Raw genomic sequence first — 27,330 nt, 5'->3', positions numbered from 1 at the left:
AAGGCAGAGTTAGCTATCCTCTGCAACTGTTTAGAATACAGGGATGCTGGATAGAGCTGAGGCGACTTGACCATTTCACTACCTGACTCAAGGAGTTTATATCTTTCAGAGAAATGTGACAGAGCCAAGACAGCAAGGAATAAGACAAGACTGATTCAATAAAGGCACGATAGAACATGCTCATTAGTGTTCGGTCAATGTGAAAGTGCAACAGTTTCCTCAAACAATAAAAACGCTGGTGAGCCTTTTTACACACAGTTAGCTGCAAAGTTCAGTTTTGAGTCAGTGATCGTCCCAAGGCATTTATATGACTGCACGCACTCATTGGTCTGACCTTTGATTGAAGTTACACAGTTTTGTTGAGGTCTCTTACTAAAAAGCCCCTGCTATGGCTGAACAATTTGGGAAAATAATTTAATTGCATCCCTCCCTTGAGGCTTGGAGCAAAGACAGAGCAGGCAGAACAGAGAGTATGGAGTCATGTTGGTTTGGGGCTTTGCTGGGACTAGAACAAAAGTGGTTGTAAAGTGAGAGAGGAAGTCTTTCAGGTTTGTGCTCACAGCGTGCCGTAAACAAGCTAATATATGCATGAAGTGTCATGGCTCGTCCTCATCAGCCGCCCCAGGCTCCAGACTTTACCGACAGCTTCATCTACTGTCGTACACTCAGCCGTGGCTTCTGCACTCAAGGTCACAAATTAATCAAAACATCAATATGTGCAGCCGACATAGGCGAAGCCCAGCGTGGACCCGTCACCTGCACCAACAACATTGATTCAGTGCCTCATGAATTATGCACGAAAAGGCAGGCGAGGAGTCTCAGCAGAATACCTGCAGCGAGGATGTTGGTCGGATATTTTTGGTGGATGCACCACTGGAGGATGTGCTGCCAAATGTCTGCTGATGGGGGGAGAGTGAGGGGCGAAGCTTACAGTAGAAAAGCAGAGCTCAAGCTGGAGGAAGCTTTGGGATTGCAATGTTTTAGCTCTTAAATCAATGTAATCTCTCTGAGCATCACCAAAGAGTAAAACTTTCTGTCACTTTCATTTCCTGTCTTTGACTAAACTCCTCTGACAAAGTCCTCATGCCCTTCAGCGATATAAAAATACTCCAAAAGTACCTCTTTGGTTTCACACCTGTCAAATCATATACCTAAGGTCACGTTAATCATGACTTAGAGTTCCAACGGTGCGAAGAAAGCAATAAAATCAAATGAGGCTGAAAAGATTTAATAAGTCTCAATATTCCTAAATGTCAATACGCCTTCATTCCTCAGCAGCACCGACTGATTCCTGTCCTTTTTCTCTCCTTTCTCCCCAGATGGAAACTGACACTGGTGACAGCGACGGAGGATAATAATGATGGAAGGTGGAGTGATTCGTCCCCAGCCGGAGCCGCAGCATTCCTCAACCGCCCCTCTGCCACGCACCGCTGCTCCCTGAAGGATACAGCCGACCTTGACATATCGCCGGAGTGTGTGTGACACCTGGCACACGCCGAACTCAAAAGGCTGCAGTCTGCGCCAAGAGCCGGGAGACAACAGGGCCAACGCTTCAGGGACCAGGAGTCAGCAGAAACCCACTTTGTCTTACCGCAGTAACAAATGAGCTTTTATTTGTGAAGCTAACAGCGCTAACAGCTGACTCCGCGAGGGCCAATTACAGGATAAAGGGAATACAGGGCCAAGATGAAGGAGACAGCAGTTTTGGCTTGTTTGCTGGCTGAGCTGTCTCTGGCTGCTTTTGTTCTAGCCTCTGAGGGGCCCGCTCACTGCCCGGCGCTGTGTCGGTGTGAGATACGACCCTGGTTCTCGCCCAGCTCTGCTTACACCGAGGCTGCCACCGTGGACTGTAATGACCTGGGCCTCTCGGCGCTACCAGAGAGGCTCCCGTCAGACACTCAGGTGCTGCTGCTGCAGACAAACAACATCATTAGTGTGGAGAAAACTTTGGATTACTTGGACAACATCACGGAGATTGACTTGTCTCAGAATAACATCTCTGCGGTGGGCGATGTTTGTCTCGGGTCGCTCCCTCAGCTGCTGTCGCTCCACATGGAGGAGAACTGGATCCAGGAGCTTTCAGACAGCTGCCTCTCCTTTCTGCCCAACCTCCAGGAGTTCTACATCAACCACAACCAAATCAACTCCATCAGTCCTGGAGCTTTCCAGGGTCTGAGCAGGCTTACTAGGCTGCATCTAAATTCTAATCGACTGGAGAGCATCAACAGCGAGTGGTTCCAGCATCTCCCGAACCTGGAGGTTTTAATGCTGGGAGAAAACCCCATCCTGGAGCTGTCGGACATGAACTTCAAACCTCTGGAGAAGCTGCGAAGTCTCGTTCTCGCAAAGATGAACCTGACAGAGATTCCCGACAATGCTCTGGTTGGTCTCGAGAATCTGGAGAGCATCTCATTCTTTGACAACTTGCTGAATCGAGTCCCCAGAGCAGCGCTGACAAGAGTGCAGAACCTGAAGTTTCTGGATTTAAATAAGAACCCGATTGAGAGGATCCAGAGAAGCGACTTCATGGATATGATGCATCTAAAGGAGCTCGGCATCAACAGCATGCCTGAGCTCATCTCCATCGATGGCTTTGCCTTGAACAACCTACCGGAGCTGACAAAGATTGAGGCCACCAACAACCCCAGGCTGTCCTACATCCACCCGCGGGCCTTCCACAAGCTGCCCCGGCTGGAGACTCTGATGCTGAACAGCAACGCTCTGAGCGCGCTCCATCGCAGCACCGTGGAGTCTCTGCCCAACCTGCGAGAGGTCAGTCTGCACAGCAACCCCATCCGCTGCGACTGTGTGATCCGCTGGGTCAACATGAACAGGACCGCCGTCCGCTTCATGGAGCCCGACTCGCTGTTCTGCGCGGACCCTCCGGAGTATCAAGGCCAGCATCTCCGACAGGTGCACTTTAGGGAGATGATGGAGATCTGCCTTCCTCTGATCTCGCCTGGGAGCCTCCCCGATCAGGTCGGAGTTGTTAAAGGGAGCTCTGTTTCCATGCACTGTCGGGCGTTTGGAGAACCAGAGCCTGAGATCTACTGGGTGACGCCATCAGGGGACCGGGTCTTACCTGGGAGTGTTTCTGATAAGTACTACATGCACCCAGAAGGAACGTTTGATATCTATGACGCCACCGAGCAGGAATCTGGATCGTACACGTGCATTGCTCATAATCTTGTTGGTGCAGATCTGCGGTCTGTGATGGTTACAGTAGACGGATACACTTCCCAGCCTTCAGATCAGCCTTTACATGTTTACATCACATCCATCCAGTCTCACTCTGTCATGGTTTCCTGGGAGAGTACCGGCGGTTTGGTGTCGCAGCTGAAATGGTCCGCTTTAGCTGACAGAAGTCCCCTTTTGATGCCATTCAAAGCCAGGCTTCCTGCTGATGTCAAAGAGTACCGCATCAGACAGCTGAAGCCGTCGACGAGGTACCAGGTTTGTGTCGAGATCACTGCAGGACGGCCCGGATACAGCCAGGACTGTGTCAACGTCACCACAAAGGACATGTTGGCCCCGAGGGAGAAAATCCAGAGCTGGGACGGTTTGGTGACGGCGTCTTGTGCTGTGTTTTTTATTTTTGTCGCCGTGTCCTGCTCTGTCATCTACACGTCTCTGTACAGCCAGGTGTTTTACAGGAAACTGATAGCAGACCCCACCGAAACGCTGCTGATCCCAAACACTCGACCGTCCTCTTCCTCTCTACTGGAATTCAGTGCGTCTGGGGTCAAGGTGAGGGCGACTGTAATAGACTTAAAGGCAGACTCCATGTGAGGAATGTCTTTGTCTGTAAAAACGCTTTGGGATTACGTGATGAGAAGACTGACGGACGCTGGGGGATGTCATTCACGTGCCCTCTTTTCATGACTTTTCCCGGGGACATTTTGCACTGGGATGGCATCAGAGAAGAACTCATATACATTTACATAAGCAGCTAAAGCAGAGACTGTTTTGTATTCCAGACTTGTGTCATTATAACAAGCTTAACCAGGCAGATATCGTGACTATAATCTACGTGGCTAAAGGTCATTCATGCAGTGCAGCCAGAGTAAAGCACAGCACACGAACTCTCTGTCTTTAATACGGTGTTGAGACGGCTTCGGTGTCTGCAAAAGCATTTTCTTTGCTGTGTTACATGAAACGCTGCCAAGCGGAGATAGTTTATAACAGCAGAAGACAACTTGTTAGTCTAGTGTAAAATAAAACCCACTATAATGTACACAATTTTATGAAGAAATACATTTTTCATTAAACCTGTGTGGTGTCTTATAACTCACTCTCATCTTCTTAAATCTTTCCTCAGCAGGAAAAGCACACTAGGAGGTAGAAATGCTGATAATTAAGGATCAGGCTCGTAAATCTTTCTGTGGTTGTGCAGTTCATAAAGAAAGCAGGTTTCACTTCACTAAGGCACAAAGAAATCAGCATTAGTGTCTACAGTCAATGAACGACTAAGTGCTATCTCACCTACACAAGAAATGGCATAGTTAGGAGAAAACAGTTATACCCAACAACCAGTAACAGAGCTGAATGAGTGAATACCTGGTGGTACCATGTGACTTACTGCTGGTGGACCAACACCAATACCGGCTCTGTTACTGGGGGAAACATGAAAAACTTACTGCTAGTATTCAGAGAACAGATAAGGATCTGACTTCTGATTAACATGTACAGAACCGTGCATAAATGACTGACTCCTAGTTCACCAGGGGCTGGATTAGTAACAAACTGCTAGTTAACAAGGGCTCACAGGGCAACTAACTGATTAGTAACTCACTACAAAACTGGTAGACTTTAAAGATAACTGGCATGTTATATGGGAAACAAGTGAGTATCTGCTTATCAACCTAATGAGTATCGCACTGATGGTTCAACAGGAATGAACAAGTAACTTACTGCAGGTCAACCATTGAAGCAACGAGTGACTAAGCCAGCAGAGTAACTAGAGAACACGTCTCTAACTGACATAAATGCCATAAATCCAGGGATCTGAGGAGAGATTTACTGCATCTAAACCAGGAAGAGGATGAGAAACTAACCGGTACTTAACCAGGACACAAAGCAGTTACCACCTCCAAGTTCACCAGGATGAATGAGTGACTTGTTACCAAGGAAACGAATTAGTAACTAAATGCTTTTTAACCAGCAAAAAAAGGCATACCTGTGGGGAAACAATGAACAACTGACTGCTAGTCAACTGAAATTAGCTGGTAGATACCCAGAGAGTGAACGGGAAAACGACTTATTTAAGCTGGTTATTACTTTATAACTTACTCCTAATGTAACCATTAATAAATGGATAACTAGCCACTGATTTAACCAAGGAATGTATGAGTAAATAGCTGCTAATTTAACCCCGTAATTAAGGGAAGCTAACTGCTAATTTAACCAAGTAATTTATGAGTAAATAGCTGCTAATTTAACCCCGTAATTAAGGGAAGCTAACTGCTAATTTAACCAAGTAATTTATGAGTAAATAGCTGCTAATTTAACCCCGTAATTAAGGGAAGCTAACTGCTAATTTAACCAAGGAATGTATGAGTAAATAGCTGCTAATTTAACCCCGTAATTAAGGGAAGCTAACTGCTAATTTAACCAAGTAATTTATGAGTAAATAGCTGCTAATTTAACCCCGTAATTAAGGGAAGCTAACTGCTAATTTAACCAAGTAATTTATGAGTAAATAGCTGCTAATTTAACCCCGTAATTAAGGGAAGCTAACTGCTAATTTAACCAAGTAATTTATGAGTAAATAGCTGCTAATTTAACCCCGTAATTAAGGGAAGCTAACCACTAATTTAACCAAGTAATAAATGGATAAAAGCTGCTTATTAAACCCTGTAATAAATGGGTAACTGAATGCAAATTTAACCAGGCAAATAACGGGTAAGCAGCTGCTTGTCAACCAGGGAAAAATGAGAAACTAACTGCTTTTTAATCATAACAAAAAATGGCAGATTTTCTTGGTAATAAATAGAAAGAGTAACGGTAAACCAGAAAACTGATGAGTAGCTTCCATTGTAAATCAGGAAATGAATTAGTAACAAAACTCTTAGTGAACACAAAAATGGCCGTGATTACTAATTAATTCATGAACAACTTACAGTGAGTCAACACGGAGAAAATGAATGGAAAATAACCAGTAAAGGAATGAGGAACTAAATGGGAAATAACCAGTAAAGGAATGAGGACCAAATGGGAAATAACCAGTAAAGGAATGAGGACCTAAATGGGAAATAACCAGTAAAGGAGTGAGGAACTAAATGGGAAATAACCAGTAAAAGAATGAGGACCTAAATGGGAAATAACCAGTAAAGGAATGAGGACCTAAATGGGAAATAACCAGTAAAGGAATGAGGACCTAAATGGGAAATAACCAGTAAAGGAATGAGGACCTAAATGGAAAATAACCAGTAAAGGAGTGAGGAACTAAATGGGAAATAACCAGTAAAAGAATGAGGACCTAAATGGGAAATAACCAGTAAAGGAGTGAGGAACTAAATGGGAAATAACCAGTAAAGGAATGAGGAACTAAATGGGAAATAACCAGTAAAGGAATGAGGACCTAAATGGAAAATAACCAGTAAAGGAATGAGGAACTAAATGGGAAATAACCAGTAAAGGAATGAGGACCTAAATGGAAAATAACCAGTAAAGGAATGAGGAACTAAATGGGAAATAACCAGTAAAGGAATGAGGACCAAATGGGAAATAACCAGTAAAGGAATGAGGACCTAAATGGGAAATAACCAGTAAAGGAGTGAGGAACTAAATGGGAAATAACCAGTAAAAGAATGAGGACCTAAATGGGAAATAACCAGTAAAGGAATGAGGACCTAAATGGGAAATAACCAGTAAAGGAATGAGGACCTAAATGGGAAATAACCAGTAAAGGAATGAGGACCTAAATGGAAAATAACCAGTAAAGGAGTGAGGAACTAAATGGGAAATAACCAGTAAAAGAATGAGGACCTAAATGGGAAATAACCAGTAAAGGAGTGAGGAACTAAATGGGAAATAACCAGTAAAGGAATGAGGAACTAAATGGGAAATAACCAGTAAAGGAATGAGGACCTAAATGGAAAATAACCAGTAAAGGAGTGAGGAACTAAATGGGAAATAACCAGTAAAAGAATGAGGACCTAAATGGGAAATAACCAGTAAAGGAGTGAGGAACTAAATGGGAAATAACCAGTAAAGGAATGAGGAACTAAATGGGAAATAACCAGTAAAGGAATGAGGACCTAAATGGAAAATAACCAGTAAAGGAATGAGGAACTAAATGGGAAATAACCAGTAAAGGAATGAGGACCTAAATGGAAAATAACCAGTAAAGGAATGAGGAACTAAATGGGAAATAACCAGTAAAGGAATGAGGAACTAAATGGGAAATAACCAGTAAAGGAATGAGGACCTAAATGGGAAATAACCAGTCACTAAATGGTTGAAGTAAAGTGTTAGCAGAAATGTGCGATCAGCTGGAGCTGTCCTTCAGAGCCGACGCCCTAACACTGTTAGAGCAGAGCCATCCAATCAGGAAGAGCGTGTCACATGTTTGTGTGTCTGTGCGTACGTGTGTGTGTGTGTGTGTGTGTAGAGTACAGAGACATCGGCAAACCCAATGACTTTGAATTGCATTATGTTCTCTTTCATTAAAAATCCAATATGGATTCCCAACACAAACCTGATCCAGGTGATGAATCGGCATCACGCGCAAACTGATGGGAGGCATTTATCAGCAGGGCTCAGTCATAGATCAAGCCAGTTTCAGCAGCACGGACAGGGCTTTTAGAGCGCTCCCATTTGTCACAGCCACGGGAGCTAAAATATGACCCATTAGAGGCAGGTAGTGAATAGGTCAGCAAGAACGCGACGCACCATGCCTCCACCTTCCTCGTGTGACCCTGGAGACGCGCTGCCACCATTGCTGGAACAGCTCAGCAACTCTGAGGCTCGTTTGTTTAGCGGCGAGATCGAGGGGGAGGAAGACAAATGGAGCACGAAACCAGAACAAAGTAGTCCGAGTCCTAAACGGGACACAGGACGCCAAACAGAGCTGATGTTACTGACGCGCTGGCTCTCCTGTACAAGATAACCGGGCCTCGGTTCATTAGAGAGTCTGCTGCTTCTGTACGGCACGCTGAAGAGCATTGTGGGTATTTAAGGGAGCAGCTGGAGAAAGAAAGTATTATATAAAAGAGATGACAGGTCGAGTTCAACTCTAGTTCATCCTGCTGAGAGCAGAGAGGGAAGTCAGAGAGTAATCCTCAGAGGAACAGCGACAAACAAATGTTTGTCATTCATATCTAAAATACAAAAGAGAAAGGAAATCACCTACGGAAAAGGGAAATAACTCAGAATCCAGAGGGGACTGTCTTAAAGAGAAATATTTTCTATGCTGCATCCACAACAAGCGGCAGGTCAAATTAAATTCACCTTTTATAAATGAAGCTAGGATTGAAATTCATCTCCTCAAGACTCCAAACAAATCAGAAACAACAGAAAACATCAGCAGGCTCTCACCAAAGACCCTGGAGGACAAAACGGCCTGTCTATGCTTGTATGTAAGGAAATATGTGAGGATATTAACTAGGGCTGGGTAATTAATCACAAATTAGATTAAATCGCAATATGGCATGCTGCAATATTCAAATCACAGACAGTGCAATATTTCTTTAACCTGAAAAGTGTCAAAATACCAGTTTGATACAATCTTTCTTTCTTTTTTAAAGCTTTATACCAGTGTTACTCAACGCTGCTCAGCCAAAGAGCCAAATAGTTGAAAAATACCTTTGCAAGAGCCACAATCTAAGTGGTGGCAAAAAAGTGGCAAAAACAGCTTCAGTAGCAATAACAATAAGTTAACGGTGGCAAAAATGGTCAAACAGCAACAAAAATGGGTGAAAAGGGGCAAAAAATGTGAAGGAAAGTTAGAAAAGGGTCAGAAAGTAGCAAAAACGGGTGAGAAGTGACAAAAAAATGAGTTACAGTTGGCAGAAAATGGTACAAAAGTGGCAAAATGTGAAAAAAAAATTAGTGAAAAGTGACTAAAATGGGCAAAAACTAGAAAAAAGTGGTATTTTATGACAACAAGTAGCTTCAATGGATGAAAATGCAGACGAAAAAGGGTGAAAAGGGGCAAAATGGGATAAATGTGGCAAAACATGCATAAAAAGTTTCAAAAAAAGTGTCAAAATGGGCAAAAAAGTGGGGAAAAAGTGGTATTCAGTGGCAAAAGTTTGCTGAAATGGGTAAAAAGTTAACAAAAAGGGTGAAAAAGTGCAAAAAACGATTCCTTTTCTATGGTTTTCTGGGGGAATAATATTTAAAATGAAGACATAAAAGAGCCACGCGTTGAGTATCACTACTTTATACGTTATTCAAACCTTCAACTATCTTTTTTCATTTTATTTTTTTACAAAAATCTTTGTTTTCTTGCTCATGCATTTATTTTTCTTCATCAAAATGAGAAGAATATGAGAATGATCATCCCCTTCAATAAAGCAAATTTGCTGTGTGAGCCAAAATGGCAGTGAGATATTTCTTCTAAATTCAGCCATAGCTGAACTGATCTAATATTGTACTTGTTAGAATAAAGAATGATTTCTATGAGGGCATGGATGGTGTCATAAAAACAGCCAAACGGAGGACTTCCACAGGGAAAAACATTAGACGGCTATGATTTATGGTTCAAAAGTTATTTCAGTTTTTATAACCTGTCTCTGTGTACAACAACGCCAGTCAGAGAGGGTTGGTAATGATTGCCACAACTCAGGGAAAGTCAGGTTTCTTACAGCAAGGATGGAGCAAAGAGACAGATGCAGGACTAGAATGTTCTCCCAGTTGAAGTGACCAGATCAGTGGATAACTTCACTCATCATGCAGAAGAGTTTACCATCAAAAAACACAACAACCCACCAGGAACATGAGCAAAGTGCCAGCAGTGACCACTGCACAACAAGCAGCATCTAAACACTGTTAAACACACCCAGAACACATCTGATGTCTGCATCATAATGATGTGCTTTTCTGTAATTTTCCATAAAAATGGTCATTATTTCAATCAGTCCTCGTCATGTTTGCACATCTAATTTTCACATCTTTCACATGTATTTCCATGCTTCTTTTCCCTGTTATAAATTAATAAATTAAAACCTTTTTGGCCCTCCTTTGACTCCATATCTCATCGGTGACAAATCCAATAAAAACCAAAATCACACAGTCATTAATTTGGCAGATTTTCAGAGATTAAGGCGCAGGAAGCAGATAATATCCCGACCACACACCTCCATTAATCACAGAGACTGGCCGTAAACTCCATAGAATAAATGATGTTAATAAAGACTGTGGGTGTTTGTGTCCTTCGGCTACAGCCAATCAGAGGGGGGCGTTCCTCGTCTGCAGACGTGATTAACTCGTGGATGATTTTTCCCTCAGAAACACGCCTGATGGTTTATTATGAGCCTGACGAGCCAACAGCTCCAGTCTCCTGCCAGTAGATGATGATAAATGTGAGCAGACTGGGAGGATTAACCAGCCGTTCCTGACCAAATCATACACGATTATCAGTCTGATGTAAGCGGAGAAGAAGAGATTTATGCAAGGGAAGGACAGCAGGCACACTGTAGAGCTACTGACACCCACTTAGGACATCGTCCAAAGGGCACGAGGGGCCGAGCGTGATCCCTGCTGCAGTCTGATTATTTCACACAGATCAGCAGTAAAGGTTTAAAGGTGTTAGCAGAATGTAGCTAACGCTAGCATGATCCCAGTCCTCTTTACGTCAACTCTCCTGTTTAGCTTGTGTTTACTAAAGGCTTCAGTTTTATCACAACAACACGTGCACAACTGTCTCACCAGGGCCGTAGCCAGGGATTTTAGGCCTCCACAAAGAATTTACACAGGGCCCCCCTTAACCGGTGATACAAGCAACAAATGTTCAGTCCTTTTTACAGAGATCTCTGCATTTTAATGTGTTTTTGAAACATAATTTCCCTATTTGTGAGCAACATTTTTATTATGGTTAAATTAAATTTACTTGCAATATTTAGCAGCGCTGTACTATAGCATTTGGACATTTTTAAGGGAGGAGCTGAATTGTATTTTACTCTATTTTATACAGGTTTTAGTTGACCAATTCATTTAGTCCAGTGGTTCTCAACCTTGGGGTCGGGACCCCACCGGGGGTCGCGAAACACTAAGAGGGGGGTCGCCAGATGCCTTAAAAAATGGAGAATACTTTTAAAAATATTTTTTCCCACCCAATTTCGTTACTATTATTTGCCACTTTTCATCAATTTTGCACAATTTTGACCCATTTTTGGCACTTTGCTCCATTTTTGCCAAATTTGAACCCATTTTCATCCCTTTTTACAAACAATTTTTGCCAATGTTAACACACACGTGTTAATCTAAACCCATTTTTATCAATTTCAAACACTTTACACCACTTTTTACTGCCTGTTTTGCCACATCTAAAATAATTTTTGCCATTTTCCATATATTGTTGCCTCTGTTGACCCATTATTGCCACTATCAACTCCTTTTTATTGCATTTTACGCCCATTTTTGCCTATTCCAAACACACTTCAATGTTTTTAATGTTTGCATTTCAATGTTTGCCCATTTTGACCGGTTCAGCCCATTTCTGCCAATTTCTGCCTCTTTATCTGCCCCAGTTAACCCATTTTTGACAGTGTAAAGCATGTTTTCCCACTTTCAAATCCCATTTCACCAATTTTGCCACTTCAAACCTATTTCTGCCACTTTTTAATCCCCTTTCACCACTTTCTGTGCCTGTTTTTGCCACTTTAACCTGTTAGTTTTTGCTCTTTTTGCGACTGTTATCAAATTTATGCCACTTCTAACCCATTTCTGCTACTTCCAAAATCCCATTTAACCACCTTTCCCACCACCTTTTTTGAGATTTTTTACTAATTTAATTCTGATTTTAAGAAAAGGGATTTACATTTTCAAGATGATTATATACCACGGCACAAATGACTAAAAAAAAGATATCTGTTGCTATGTTAAGAATGGTTATTATTCAGCTTAAAAAAATATGGATTTCTAGCGAACTTTACAATCAACCCTGATTTTCCTGACCCCGTGGGGGTCCCCGGTCTCTGGCACCTTTATTTTGGGGGCTGCGGGCTGAAAAGGTTGAGAACCACTAATTTAGTCCAGTGTTACTCAACCAAGGAGCCAAAATGTTGAAAAATACATTTGCAAGAGCCACAATCTGAGTGGTGAAAAGTGGCGATTAAGATAGGTTAAAGGTAGAAAAATGGTCAAATAGCAACAAAAACTGGGAGAAAAAGTGGCAGAAAAGGGCTAAAGGTGACATAAATGGGTGGGAAGTGACTAAAAATGAGTTAACATTGGCAAAAACATGCCAAAAAAGTGTGGAAAGTGACTAAACTGGGCGAAAATCAGAAAAGAGTGGCACAATGAAAAAAAAAGTGGCATTTAACTGCACAAGCTTAAATGAGCGTTGAGGATCACTGCTTTAGTCACTTCTGATTTAATTATGTCACTTATTACTAAGGAAAAATAAATCAAAATACACTTTTCATTGCAGGCTTCCCCAGGGCCCCTCCCTACTGTGGGCCCCGGTTATCAGCACCCTTTAACCCCCCTTTAACCACCCATGTTTCTCACCTTCTTCATCAAGATAGAGCTCAGCTGTTCCTCTACATCTGGGGGTCCAAACGTTTTCCACAGAGGGTCACATAGAGAAATATATTAGGATGGTGGGGCCACTTTCATACTCCTCACCATGAGGATTTTAAAGTTAGTAAGACCTATCCAATGTACGTTAATACATGATTAGTGATTAAGTATGCCTAAATTGCTAGTTAAACCCTGGCAGGGCAAACAGACCCAGATTTTCAGGGTCTGGGAGAGCCAATCAGATTTCAGGGGCCCCGTTTAGCCCTGGTTACCACTGGCTCTGCCCCTGAAAAGTTATTAGTGCTGTGATTTGCTGTGATAATCCATCACGACGTTATTAATCAAGATATCTTCTGGTCAAAATGTTTGTTTACAGATTCACCATGGTAGCGCCGCCTTTGCTGAAAACAAGAAGTGCACTACAGTTAAACATAAGCTACGTGTTTTAATGTGGGCCATATTTTATTTTATCTCTGGAATTTGCTGTGGGCCAATCAAAAATGGGCCGTATTTGGCCCCTGGGCCATAGTTTGGACACCCCTGTGTTGTGGCAGTTTTTCTACACTGCTGGTGAACAAATGAAACGCGGACTTCTGTCGGCCGACAAGCTTTTATTTTCTTTGCAAAGGTCAATCGACGCACACACGAGCGGTCAGTATGCTGAAAAGACTCAGAACATGGTGAGACTAGAACATTTATGCTTGAGGATAAATGTTGTATGAAATCACTGTCTGTCCACTTCAGGCTTCCATAGATGGAGTTTTGTCACATTTTTTCCTCCTGGCACACATTTGCGACTCACTAAAAAAGAGCTCTGCGGCCCTCTTTTGGGTCCTGACCCACCAGTTGAGAACCACTGCCTTGGAGGTCTTAGTGGGCTTTTTGCAGCTGCAGGACTTTGGCCTGTCAGGAGCGCCTACTTCTTTAAGAGGACTTCAGTACCTTCTGCTGCTCCATGACTGGAGCTTAAATCTCCCAGAGTAGCGCTTCATGCTCTTGGAGATTTCTGCAGCGTGTTTGAAGACAAAAACAAAAGGTAGAGCGTTCGACGACAGGCTGCAACGTGTTCTGAGTGGAGGTTGTTCAAGAGGAAGATCAGAAACTCATCAAAGATTGAAGAAGAAACCAGAGAGACTCTAGAGTAAAAACCGTAGCGTGTAATGAGCTCTGACTGCACGTTTAGTCCCAGCTGAATGTGCAGTCGTTCTCTATGATTACATGAACACTCCTGCTCCATTTTTCTGCTGCTAATCCATGAAAACAGCCCAAAACGGAGGCTAACAGTACTAATACCTCTCATTACAACAATTCCACTTTTAAAGTCTGGGTTAAATAAACTTGATGAGAGAGCACAAGCACTCCAGTGAGTTATTACCCCATTAAAATATTTGGTATTTAGGCCTGCAGCTTGTTGCTTGGGGTAAGTAAAACTAGAAATATCCTCACATTTATCTAACTTTGCTGATGCAGAACCTCCCGGGCTTTAGGTAATTATTCTCACGCTCTCCGGCCCATTAGGCTAAAACAACACGGCTGACTTTGGATGATCTTAGAGCTTTTTATTTAAATTTCTGTTCCAGTTTGATGATGGAGAGTGGTAGGGTTCACCTCGGCTGACTGTCGCTCAGAGGACGAGGATGATTCAGAAAAAGCAGAGAGATTAATGACTGCCTAACACCGTGTTTTTTGTTCTGCGCTGGTTTTTAATCTTTCCAGGAAGCAGTGAGTCAGGACGGCGTGATCCTCACAGAGGAGCTCATTCTCTGACGGCTCTCAGCAGCGGTGAGAAACTCCTCAGGGCTTCAGCGCTTTGCTCAAAGGAACTCCGCTACAACACTTCTTTATCTGACCAGGATTTTTAATACATTATTCAGCTGTTGGTGGCTCTAGAGCCGGGTACGCTCTGAATTATTTCTCACCTTCTCCTCCCAGAGGACAGGATTAGAGCAGGGCAGAAGGAAGAAATGAGGACCAGGATTTTTCTTTAGTCCTAATAGTCATGATTTTAGTCTCCGTTTCTATCAGCCATGAAGAAACCCACATCAGAGGAAAATGTTCTCACTTAGAGAGAGAAGCAGAAATGTCGAAGTCAAGGCTGAACTCTGGATTAAAAGTGCCAGCTTTCAGCAAATCAGTCAAAGGAGGAAGATATAGTCTGATTCTGAGGATAAATGTTTATGAAGCAGACAAAATGTAGGAAATGAAAAGTAAATAAGTTATTAGACACCATAAAACTTCAAAATGATGACAGATAAAGTTGAAAAGAAAATAAATGGTGCTGACTTTGAGGATGCTTTCTCTCCTGGCCTGTCTGGTTCAGCTAAGAACAAAATTAAAGTCTGTGCTGAGTTGGTTGTTTGTCTGTTGTTGTAAAAGCAGTCAGTCAAACCTCAGCGTGGTAATATTTTAGCATTTTTAATATTAGCCTTATTCTTTAGTGCATTTACTGACTGAATTTCTGTGTTGACTGTTGTTTTTTGTCCTTTGTTGTTACAGTGTTTACATTGTTTACTTGCTGCTCTATGTGCCTTTAATTGCCCCCTGGGGAGAAATAAAGTTTTTTGAATTGACAATGACTCTGAGATGAATTTGACTGTTTTCTGAGAATTTTCTCCACTCTAGATGAGTCGGTCAAACACAGGCTAAATGCAGGTTTAGATGGGTGAGAAAAAAGTCCCCAGGGGCCGTTAGAGGTATGTTTACTCACTTTTTGGCTTATTTTAGGTCATTTTGGTCCCATACTCTCTAGCATGCAAATTTCACATTATCCATGTTTGCAGCATTGCATGCACACCATGGTTTTGCTCAGACCACTGGCATGCACCCTACATTACTAAAGTGCTGCGTAGCCCAGAGCAGCTGGAGACCAGAGATCACAAGATGAGGACCACATCCTCTGCTCATGGATGCCCACTCCACCTATGATGCTCCAACCTATGGTTTTCAACCTTTAAAAGGAATATCCTTTTCATCCATGGTGTTATGTTCCTTCTGTGACCCTCATCGACTGATGACCGGCGGAGTACCAGCAGTTTTGACGTAATGTTGTTAGAGAGTGGAGATTTACAATCAGGAGTTTGTGCAATGCGTTGCATTTTGAAACCTGATTCTTTGTCCGTTCTTGTTCCTGTTTTGGTTGATCTGCTCCACAGAGAATGACATGAGTTTCGGCTGTTGCCTCTACTGATAGTAATGGTCAGCAGTCGACCAATCACATCATCCAAACTTGCTAAATGTTTGGTCTTCTCTCTGGTTTGGACTCGGGGGGAATCAGAAAGTTTTCTCGTCCACACCTGAGTGTGACAGCAGCTTTCACAGATCACCGAGCTCTCCCAGAAAAACAGCCTCAGGTCTGAAAAACACTCTCTCCTCTGACCCCGTCTGTGCGCCAGGTGACTGCCTGTGGGGCCCCGACTTTCAGACGCGAAGCTGAAGACCCCCCATAGAGATCAGCCAGATCAGAGAAGTCTAAGAGGACGGAAACATCAGGGAGAGAACGGTCTGTGAGTCTGCATCATTAAGGCAAAGCCAGGATGCATGGAGGCGCTGGTAACAATTTTTTAACACCTGTGGATTCACTGCTGCTCCCTCATCTCCTTTCATCTCCCAGCTCCCCCATGACCAGGGAGGAGGGGGCGCGGTCTCTCTTCCTGGATCCTGTGGTCCTCCAGCTCCAATTACTACATGATTACACCTTCTGTAATGAACTATTTACCCTTTCCTAATCACCCTGTAAGTGCTGTGATTAGAGCGAGCAGCCAAGGTGAGAGAGGGAGATTAGAGTAATTTTAGACTGGACCGCTATGTCCCCTTCATGCCTGGTAGACGTCTGCTGAAAGACTGGAGGTGTTCATGGGAAAATAATCACATTTCAGCTCAAGTTTGAGATCTATGATGTTAATGAGAATCATAGCATCGATCTTACTTGAAAAAACACTGATATACACCCTGATAGTTTGATGTTTTTCCAGCCTGGATGTAAAGAATAACCTAAACTCTCCTAGCCATCAGTGAGTCATACTAATGCTGCTCGCACATGAGGAAAAAACAAAGTTTCTTTCCTGGATGTGTTTTGGTCTGAAGTGAAGCTTTTAGCGGAGCATTGAGACTCAGTGATGCAGGAATGTAAACATGAATGTGGACACGAAAGCTTTTTAAAAGCGGCGCTGTGACTCACACAGACCTCAGCAGCACTCTCCTCCACCGCAGCCTTCAGCCCGATGACGCTCCCACTCTCTGCAGAGTGCTTCACACTAAATTATTCTTCAGAGGAGACCAACGGGGAGGAGGTAAGTACGGAGGAAAGCTGGACGACCAGCGACAGGAGGCTGAGATTAGAGCGCAGAGACAGACGGGTGGAAAAAGCTGCAACGGTCGGCTCTGTGAGGAGACGTAGACGACTATAAACTGTCCTACACAAACACAGCAATGTTCCCCTCAGGAGAGCTCAGCAGCATGGCCCCTAAAGTATAATTCCTCTTCATTTTCTCCATTTCTGAATTGATTATTCACCAGTATGTCAGAAGGATCCGAGTCAGACTCACCACGAGAATAAGACTAGCACATGCTCCTTTAACCCTCAGGCATCACCAGGGACATTTTTGTCCATTTGGGCAAATTGTTCCTCTTTCTCTGCTCACCATTTTGGCTGTATTAGTCCATATTTCTAGGCTTCTTTTAAAATTCAAATTTAAATTGCTCTAATAGGTCAGGGCAACACTGTGAAACAAATTTACTGCCCTTTAAAGCCATTAAGGACAAAAATGTCCACTTCCAAAAAACTAATATAAACCTAAAAGATTCATATTCTTTTCTGCTTTTTTTTTTTTAAACATAAATCTCTTAAACAACTTCAGCTGTGCTCAAAACTACCAAACATTCAATCATTTTGAGGATTTTAACCCTTTAAATGCCAGTTTGATTACTTAAAGTCAATGTTGTTTGTATGAAAAGAAGCAAAAAAAATGTGATATTTTCCTTAAACCAAATGTTGCATGGCTGAGGTATTATTTCTAAATCCAGCTTGGACATGTCCATGATTATCCAAAATATTGACTTTGATGCATCATTACTTTTTGTGTAAAATCAGATTTAAAATTTACTACGCTCTCGAGTCATTAAGGACAAAAATGTCCACTTCCAAAAATGGCAATAAAAATAGCATACATTAATAAATTTTTCTGCTTTTTGGGGACAAATCTTTTGATCAACTTCAGTTCTAATCAAAACAACTGATTATTGAATAATTTTCAGGTTTTAAACCTTTAAATGCCTGTTTGATTACGGGATGGTCATATTTTTTCAAAAAAAAAAAAAAAAAAAAAAAAAAACCCACACAAAATATTAATTATTTTCCAGAAAACTAATGCTGGGGGGTGAGGGGTGTTTTTTAAATCATATATGTGGACATTTGGTGAAATGGGATGAAAATTGATATTGACTGGCAAGAAAGGGTTAGCTGAGACAGAAAATGTCAGTGTGGCAAAAATGTGGCTTATAAAGTGGTAAAAAGAGTTAATAATGGCAATAATGTGTCAACAGAGCCAACAGTAGTCAGAGAGTGGCAAGATTTGGTTTAGAAGTGGCAACAACAGGTAGAAGAAAGTGGTGGAAAGGGTTTAAATTGACAAAAAATGAGTTTTAAGTTGCAAAAATATGTTAAAATTAGGCAAAATTGGTGTAAAGTGGCAACAGTGTTTTTTAGTTTTTTTTAAGGCATCTGCAGACCCCCTCTCAGTGTCTCGCAACCCCAAATGGGATCCCGACCCCAACGTTGAGAACCCCTGTCATACACCAACATAGCAGATCTGGACCAGACTTCAGATGTGATAGTGTTCCCAGAGCCAGAAAAACATCCTTTCTCTCTTAATTTGAGAAATTTTTCCAAACATGGTGGTTTACTCATTGTAAAAAACTCGATTCCAAAAAGCTTTAAGGAAACAAAACTGGTCCATCTGTACATGTCTTGGATGTATTTAGGAGGGCTGATGGTCAGGTGTGTTCTTGATGCTTCTCCAGGTGAACCATCTGGCCTGTTGGCTGTAAAGCAGAGACTTCTGATGTGCACCGAAAGAAGAAATTAAACATCTGATTTCTGGTCTTTAAGACTTGTTTTCTGTTCAAGCTTTAACCATCAAACTTGGCTCCTTCTTCCTGTTTCCATGGCTGTATTCCTCCATATCCGTTTCCTCCTGCTGGTGTCCTGATTTACATGATTCCTGTTCAGAGACGCTGCCTCTGTTTGAGTGCCAGACTTCATAATTCTGCCGCGTGCTCACAAAGAGACGGGTCGCTATTTTTAGACAGACTCTTACCTAATAGTTTGGGGATTTAAGAGGATATAATTGGACTGTTTGATATCTCAGAATGTGACACAAAAATCACCTTTTGGATGTTTATCTTGGGGCTTTAGCTTCGGCTCACTACTGCAGGATTTTGGAGAGTTTTCAGTTGGATCCTTCTGGCTGTTTGCTCTGGTTAGTACAGATTTACAGCGACAATGTCACATTCAGAAATATGTCATCTTCTACAACACAACTGACTTTTAACACTTTGGTTTTTAACTGTAAACATTACATAAATTATTAAAAAATCTCATTAAAAGATCTTCTTTCTTGCTTCTCTGTAGCTCTCTATCTTTTCTACATCTCTACATTGATGAATCCGTCCGGCCTGCCTCCTCTGTAGTGCTTCGTCTCCATGCAGAGTGAATTATTCCTCACTTGTGTTGGGTTAAAAGTCTGAAAGTTGAGCATCCGTTACTAAACTTTATCTTTTTTGGAGCAGAAAAGTGAAATTTGTGATTCACGGGAGCATTAAGCGAGATCAACACACAGCTAATCGATAATTTATCACGGCTCTCTGTTTCTGTGGAAGTCCATAAAATATAAAAACAATGAACTGAAGATAATTCCAGACTCGCTGTTTTATTCACCATGGATCAGGCTGTTGGTCTCAGAGCAGATCCTCACACAGACGGCTCTGATGGTTGAAGCGTCAGCCAGACTTTACCTACAGAGCTCACAACAGTGGTTCTTAAATGGTGTGCAGAGGGAATTTGTAATGACTATATCCAGGGATGGACTGGGACAGAAATTCAGCCCAGGACTCTGAGATTGAGGACCCTATCAGGGTGTGAACTTCTGAAGTGATTCTGGCCTCGACTGCTAAATAACAACAGTATAACTGTCCTTACTTTCATATATGAAGGTCTGATTGGTTAAGAAGACAGTTAGCAAAACATTAATTAAAAAGTTTGGAATTACCTGGAATAACATCTTTCAGCCTTTGTATAAAACGACAAAGAGTAATCCATGATAGTTCATCATAATTAATGCATTAAGTCAGCCTAGACAACAGCCCTCTTGATCATGATTTCTCTTAACGCATACAAATTGCATGTATGCAGATATATGAAGTTCATCGTCATAACATACAATATTCTTTTAAACTGTTTTCCATTTTGTAGACAGATTTCAGAAAGAAGAATAATGCCCTCTAAATTATCACTGTTGGCACAGTTGAAGAGCTGTCCGTGGTACTGATCACGTGACTGTCCATGGTGCAGGTCATGTGACTGTCCATGGCACTGATTGTGTGACTAACCATGGTGCTGATCACGTGACTGTCCATGATGCTGATCATGTAACTGTCCATGGTGCAGGTCATGGTGTGACTGTCCATGGTGCTGATCACATGACCGTCCATGGTGCAGGTCATGTGACTGTCCATGGTGCTGATTGTGTGACTTTCCATGGTGCAGGTCATGGTGTGACTGTCCATGGTGCTGATTGTGTGACTGTCCAGGGTGCAGGTCATGGTGTGACTGTCCATGGTGCTGATCACATGACCATCCATGGTGCTGATTGTGTGACTGTTCATGGTGCTGATCATTTGACTGTCCATGTTGCCTAATATCTGACTGCTGATCATGTGACTGTCCATGGTGCTGGCTATCTGACTGTCCATGGTGCTGATTGTGTGACTGTCCATGGTGCTGATTGTGTGACTGTCCATGGTGCTGATTGTGTAACTGTTCATGCTGCTGGCTATCTGACTGTCCATGGTGCTGATTGTCTGACTGTCCATGGTGCTGATTATGTGACGGTCCATGGTGCTGACTGTGTGACTGTCCATGGTGCTGACTATCTGACTGTCCATGGTGCTGATCATGTGACGGTGAATGGTGCTGGTTATCTGACTGCTGATCATGTGACTGTCCATGGTGCTGTCTATTTGCTGATCATGTGAACTTAAAAGCTTAAACAAATCAGATTCAACAAAAAAAGATCAGTCCAAGTAAGAAGGGGCTGCTCATATCCCTCCTCAACTTTGAAAGTATTTGGCTCAGTCTCACAGGCAGTTTTCTGCTGTCTGCACTGTGCCAGTCTGGCTCATGCAACAGCCATACAACAAGTACTTACACACTTCCAGCTTGTTCAGCCTGGAATGGGTCTACCATCCGGGCCATCCCGAACCTTTCCATGGCCAACCTGCCCCTGTCTACATCACTCCAACAACTAAAGATACTGAGACGAATGTTAAAGAAGCTATTTTACATGTAAATGAAAATGGTCTGCCTTGTGAATTTGTCTTGATCGTAGGTTTTGCCTTGGGTATCCAATCCAGCCTTGGAGTCCTTCTGCTAACAATCCAAATGACACTATTGCACTGGATCACATGACCCAACAACATGCAACCCTAGCAAAGCTAAACAGCCCTGGGGGGGTACCCTCAAGTAAATGACAATGCCTTAAACCCCCCCACCCCCCCACACATCCCTTCCTGACCTCCTTTTTTTTTGCACATCTGTCACATTAAAATGTGTCAGATCATCACACTAACTTTAATATCAGACGAGCCATTATCCACAAATCGAGAAACTTGGAACACATCATGGCGACATCTAAAGAAAAGAAGAGATGACAAAGTCACTGACATCTATCAGTCTTAAAAGGCTTACAAAGACATTTCTAAGGCTTTGGGAGTCCAGTGAACCACAGTGACAACCATTATCCACAAATGGAGAAAACTTGGAACAGTGTTGAACCTTCCTAGGACAAAAGGACTCAGAGTGCAGGGGCGATTCATCCAGGAGGTCCCAAAAGAACTCAGAACAACATCTAAAGACCTGCAGGCCTCACTGACTAAGTTAAGGTCAGAGTTCATGATTCAACAATCAGAAAGACACTGGACTGTGTTTTTAAATTTAGGGGGATGACTTTTTCACACAGGGCCAGGTTGGTTTGGATGGCTATTTCCCCTAATTAATGAAATCATTGTTTAAAAAACTGACTCTTGTATTTAATTAGGTTATCTTTGACTTATTTTTAAACTGATTTAAGGATCTGGAACATTTAAGATTTTGAACATTTTAAGAGAAAACAACCAAGAAATCAGGAAGGGGAGGGGGTATCTGTAGGTAAATGTCTCTGCCAGCGACTTTTCTGTGAACAACAGAGACTTTACTCACCCCAGTCATCTTTAAGAACTGAGGAAGTCTTCAGCTCTTCAAGAACTTCAGTCAAGTTCAGGTGACCCCCTTTGGACCAAGACTGGGTTAACCCTAACCTGGATGAATGAGAACCTAGGCAGTGGGAAAAGCAGGTTGTGGTGTAGCGATGCATGGGCGGCCTGTTGGTGGTGTATGCTTTGGCTTGCTTTACAAAACTGTAGTGTAAATAAAAAATGATCCCAGGGAAAAGTATGACGATGAATCATTACAGCATATGAATCAGAAATAATCAAAGTAGCTCTCAGTGTAGAAAGTCCTTGAGCCTGGGTTTCTGGCCCTAATAATGCCTTGAGTCTCTGATGTTAGAGACTTATCCTGGATGTCTGTCCACAGCTGCAGACCTGAGGACGCCGCTGTCGCAGCCTGCATAAAGTCCAATTTGTCACCTTATGTAAGGGTGGGCCGCTGTGATCAATAGGAGAGTCTGGACGGTGGTGAATTCTGCCTGCTGGCTAAATGCTTCGAGGATCGATGGCATAATGACTCGGCTGAGTTCATCTGCTCTGAGCTGTACTTGTGTAGGCCGAACACTCATTTCCTCCCCTCCTATCAATGAAGTGTACTGTAGCCGGAGCAGCTCTTTACACTTTCTCCACCGGTGATGCAAAAAGAAAATAGATCCATCAATCTCCTCTAAATGCTGAGAGAAAACACGGGTCGGACATCAAGCTGGAGCGTTAGCGCTGCTGTCCTGAGGTGAAAACAACCTGAATCCATCACCACAAGTATCTACTCACAGAAGAACCCTGCAGAAGTCATCCAGGGTTTCTAGTGTCAATAAATGTTTAAAGCTAAGCTCTGAGGTGTTAGAAAAAGCTAATTTAAGCTACAGGAAGTCCACATGAGGGTGATTTACCTCAGCAATGAGCTGGTGGAGCATCCAGAGAGAGCACGGAGCAGTGGAAGTGAGCCGTCTGGCAGCATCTCCTCTACCTCCTCATCAACACAGGAATAAAAAACCCTCCCATGTGACCTTCCTTAACTTCTTCAAAGGCCTGTTTTGTTTTGTAATGAGATGAAGGATTAATATTATGGAGTCAGCGGCGTCTCTGCTCCTCTGAGGAACGTTTAGAGCTGATTCAGGATGACTGGAAACTCACCGTGGACGTTAATTGCTTTCTTTTTTGCCATCTGTACATGTTTAGTGTTTTCATTTGAAACTGCAGTAGAGACGGCAGAGTCCTGATGGAGGAGAGAGGAGTGATATGGGAGCTGAAGTTTCAGTAAATTCTGTTGTTCTTAAACCCAGGCCTCCTCTGTTTTTCACATAGTTTGGTTTCTAGTTCAACTAGAGGTGACTGTTTCTGCTTGCAGCTTCAAAAACAGAAATGTCTGCATCAAATTTCCCAGTATCAGTTAAAGTCCACTAAGAGTTCCTGTTTTTATTGCCCAAGTTGTTGCTCTAGCAGCGTGCAATGGGAGTGAGCGTCAGCGACCAAATCAGTTCATTTCCAGTGTCTCATATCTGAGCGCCCGTAAAGCTCGGGAAACATGCAACAAGAAGCAGCATGACGCTCCATTTCTAATGTCTTCACTAAACATCATCTCAGCATGGACCAGATTAAGGCACATAGGGAGAATGTTCTGGATGTTCTGTCAAGTAATCACAAATTAGAACTCATTAGCTTGCTTTTCAAAATGGAAATAAAGGCAGATGAAAAATAATAATATCAATCTTTAAGATGCATTCTAGAAGGTGTAATGTGCTGTTATGGCCATATTTTATTAGACTAAATAATGCTAAGAATTTTGGAAATTATAACAAAAACTTTAGGCAAAAACAACCACAATACAGGACAGCCATGTGAGAGGAGAGGGTTAATGATCAGGGAAGGAAAAAAACAAAAAACACACACAGCAGCAAACAAAACAAACACACAGAAAGTGGACAGCTTTCTTATTGTTACTAAGATTATTATCCATTCATCCATCCATCCATCCATCCATCCATACAACCATCCATCCATACAACCATCCATCCATTCATGCATCCAACCAACCAACCTACCAACCAACCAACCAACCAACCAACCAACCAACCTTCTATTCCATCTGCTTTGGGCACTCAGCAACACACCTCAGAAAGTAGGTATGGGGAAACAAAAGCCTGGAAATGTAAGAAGTGCTGATGAAAAACAGCTGGAAGAGGATTTTGCAGCTTATTAGGTTAATTGCCAACTGATCAGTAGCATGACTGGGTATTAAAGGAGCATTTTAGAGAGGCAGAGTCTCTCAGAAGTAAAGATGGATAGAGGTTCACCAATCTGTGAAAAATTGCAACTAAAAATTTTGGAACAATTACAGAAAAATGTTCCTACAGATGTTGAATCTCCCTCCATCTACAGTCCATAATATCCCTAAAAGATTCATAGAGTCTGGAGAAATCTCTGAGAGTAAAGGGCAAGGCTGAAGGGGCCCTCAGGGGCCACTGCAGTAAAAACAGGCATGATTCTGTACTGAAATCACTGCATGGGCTCAGGAACATTCCAGAAATCATCATCTGTCAACACAGTTGGCCGTGCCATCCACTAATGACAGTTAAAGCTGGATGATGGAGAGAAGAAGCCATATGTGAACAGGATCCAGAAACACCGTGGTCCGTCTTCTCTGGACCAAAGCTCATTTAACATGGACTGAGGAAACATGGAAAACTGTTCTGTGGTCAGAGGAAACATGGAAAACTGTTCTGTGGTCAGAGGAAACCACAGATGCCGTGTCCTGTGGACTAAAGAGGAGAGGGAGCATCCAGCTTGTTCTCCTGGCTCAGGTCTAAAGCCTGCATCTCTGATGGTATGGGGTTGCATTAGTGCCTATGGCGTGGGCAGCTCTGACATCTGGAAAGGAACTATCAATGCTGAAAAGTAGAGAGAGCTTTTAGAGCATCCAGACAATGTCTCTGTCAGGGAAGGCTGCGCCTATTTCAGCAAGACGATGCTAAACCACATACCACATCCATCACAACAGCATGGCTTCACACGAGAGGGGTCCGGGTCCTGAACTGGCTGGCCTACAGTCCAGACCTTTCACCAATAGAAAACAGAAGAGCCAGGATTGTCGAGCAGCTAGAATACTACATCAGACAAGAAAGGGACAACATTCCTCTCTGTCAGATGGTCTCCTCACTTCCCAGACGTTTACAGACTGTTGCTGAAGAAGAGAGGATGCAACACAATGGTAAACATGGCCCTGTCCCTACTTTTTTGAGATGTCTGTTGCCATAAAATCCAAAGTGAGCTCATATTTTTTATGAAATGGTAAAATGTTGCAGTTCATGAGATTTGAAAGTCATTGATTCCTCTTCTTTAACATTTTCTACAGTGTCCCAACTTTTTTGGAATGGTGATTGTACAACAAATTTCACCTGAATATAATATTAACATGTTGAAGAATTATCTGTTCCTTTTAGACACTACTGGAAGTATTGAAATCATTGATTTGATGGCTCTTTCTCCTGATTTTGCTCTCCCTGTGTGTACAGTGAATTGTTACGAGGAGAATAATGAAAGACGAGGCCGACCTCCACAGATCAGGAGGGAGGAGACGCACCAATAAAAAGGAGGTAACGGTGAGCTGAGTGGTCAGAGATCAGCACGGCCCTCATAAGAGAATAAAAAAACAGGTTGAGATAAATCACCATCGACTGGAGGTCTGACCGCTCTCCTCCAGATGGCTCCTCGCCAAACTCCTCCTCCTCAGAGAAACACACCAGACACATGAGATGTTCATGACACAACCTTTAAGCTCAGAAACTTCTGCTGTGTGAGGAGGGATTTAAAGAGCATCACTTCCATAGAAAAGCCCCCCGGGCAGAGCTGTAAGTAGGCTGATGAGAGCGTAGCCAACACCGCCAGAAGCACACATACGTTTGGACACGCTAATGAAAGATTTATCCACGTGTCTTTACCATGTGTGCAGGGAACGATGCAGTAAATAATGCAACTGATTCATTATTTACCAGATCTGCTTCCACACTCTTTAAAGAGAGCTGGTAAATGTTAAAGAGAGAGAATAAACAGTGACTGATAAGAAGGCATTTAAAGGCTAAATCAGATATTTATTTATGACTATAAATAATTTTTTAATCACCTTTTACATGCTTTGTTTAAAATGTTTTCATTGTGTTTCTCTTTCCCTTTGTCAATGTATTTTAATGACCTGTGTGAAGCACTTTGAATTGCCTTGTTGCTGAAATGTGCTATACAACTAACTTTGCCTTGCCTTGCATTGCCTATATGGTGGTACACAGGGGACAATAACCAATAGAGGGTAAATATAATGAACAAAATTAGAGATAAAGCTCTTATTATGTCACTCACTGCTTCTGTCAAACCACAGACATATCTAAAACATTTAACAAGAAACTCTGATGATTTCAAATTTTAAAGGTGAATCTTTACATCTGAAGGATATTAAAAACAAACAAGACCAAAACTGTTTGAGATTGCATAAAACGCCTTTAGTGCAAAAGGCTGCCAAAGCATGCTTTGGGGCAGTTCTGCCCGTAAAAATCCATCTAAAGTTGTCACTGGCAGGTAGGCCCACCCACAGAGTTGGAAGGGCCCCTGAGAATGGGCCCCTGAAGTAATAGACCCCTGATGGACCCAGAGAATGGGCCCTGATAAACCAGAGAATGGGCCCTGATAAACCAGAGAATGGGCCCTGATAAACCAGAGAATGGGCCCTGATAAACCCAGAGAATGGGCCCTGATAAACCAGAGAATGGGCCCTGATAAACCAGAGAATGGGCCCTGATAAACCCAGAGAATGGGCCCTGATAAACCAGAGAATGGACCCTGATAAACCAGAGAATGGCCCCTGATAAACCCAGAGAATGGACCCTGATAAACCCAGAGAATGGACCCTGATAAACCAGAGAATGGGGTTGAATGAGCATTAATGCTAGCATCCTGGCTAACAGTTCCCTCATTCTGGAGTCAAAAAGTGTGTTGATTTAATATTAGCTTATTTTTTGCTTCCACTCTGAACTCATTTAAGGCAGTTTTTGCTGTTTTTAGCCTATTTTTACCATGTTTAACCATTTTTACCACCTCCTTCTGCCAATTTTTGCCACTTTAGACCCATTTAACTTAATTAAGTTTTAACCAGAGTAACTGTACTTTACAGCACAC

The 27,330-nt window shown here is 42.5% G+C and overlaps 2 protein-coding genes across 3 annotated transcripts in view; one reads left to right on the top strand and one right to left on the bottom strand.

Moving 5' to 3' along the window:
• The window catches only part of lrrn3a (leucine rich repeat neuronal 3a), a 39,563-nt gene extending 35,313 nt beyond the window's left edge, over window positions 1-4,250 (top strand). Inside the window, exon 2 of the mRNA XM_041796634.1 lies at window positions 1,320-4,250. Within this exon, the coding sequence (XP_041652568.1) occupies window positions 1,687-3,789 (2,103 nt within the window). The 5' untranslated portion in view covers window positions 1,320-1,686 and the 3' untranslated portion in view covers window positions 3,790-4,250. The remainder of the gene's footprint in view (window positions 1-1,319) is intronic.
• immp2l (inner mitochondrial membrane peptidase subunit 2) overlaps window positions 1-27,330 on the bottom strand; it is a 207,672-nt gene that overhangs the window by 57,466 nt on the left and 122,876 nt on the right. The gene's annotated exons all lie outside the window — the stretch shown is intronic.

The sequence above is a fragment of the Cheilinus undulatus genome, linkage group 9, assembly GCF_018320785.1.
Source record: "Cheilinus undulatus linkage group 9, ASM1832078v1, whole genome shotgun sequence".
Taxonomy (NCBI): domain Eukaryota; kingdom Metazoa; phylum Chordata; class Actinopteri; order Labriformes; family Labridae; genus Cheilinus; species Cheilinus undulatus.
Note: the sequence above shows the minus strand (reverse complement) of the source record. Positions and strands in the feature narration are given on the sequence as shown.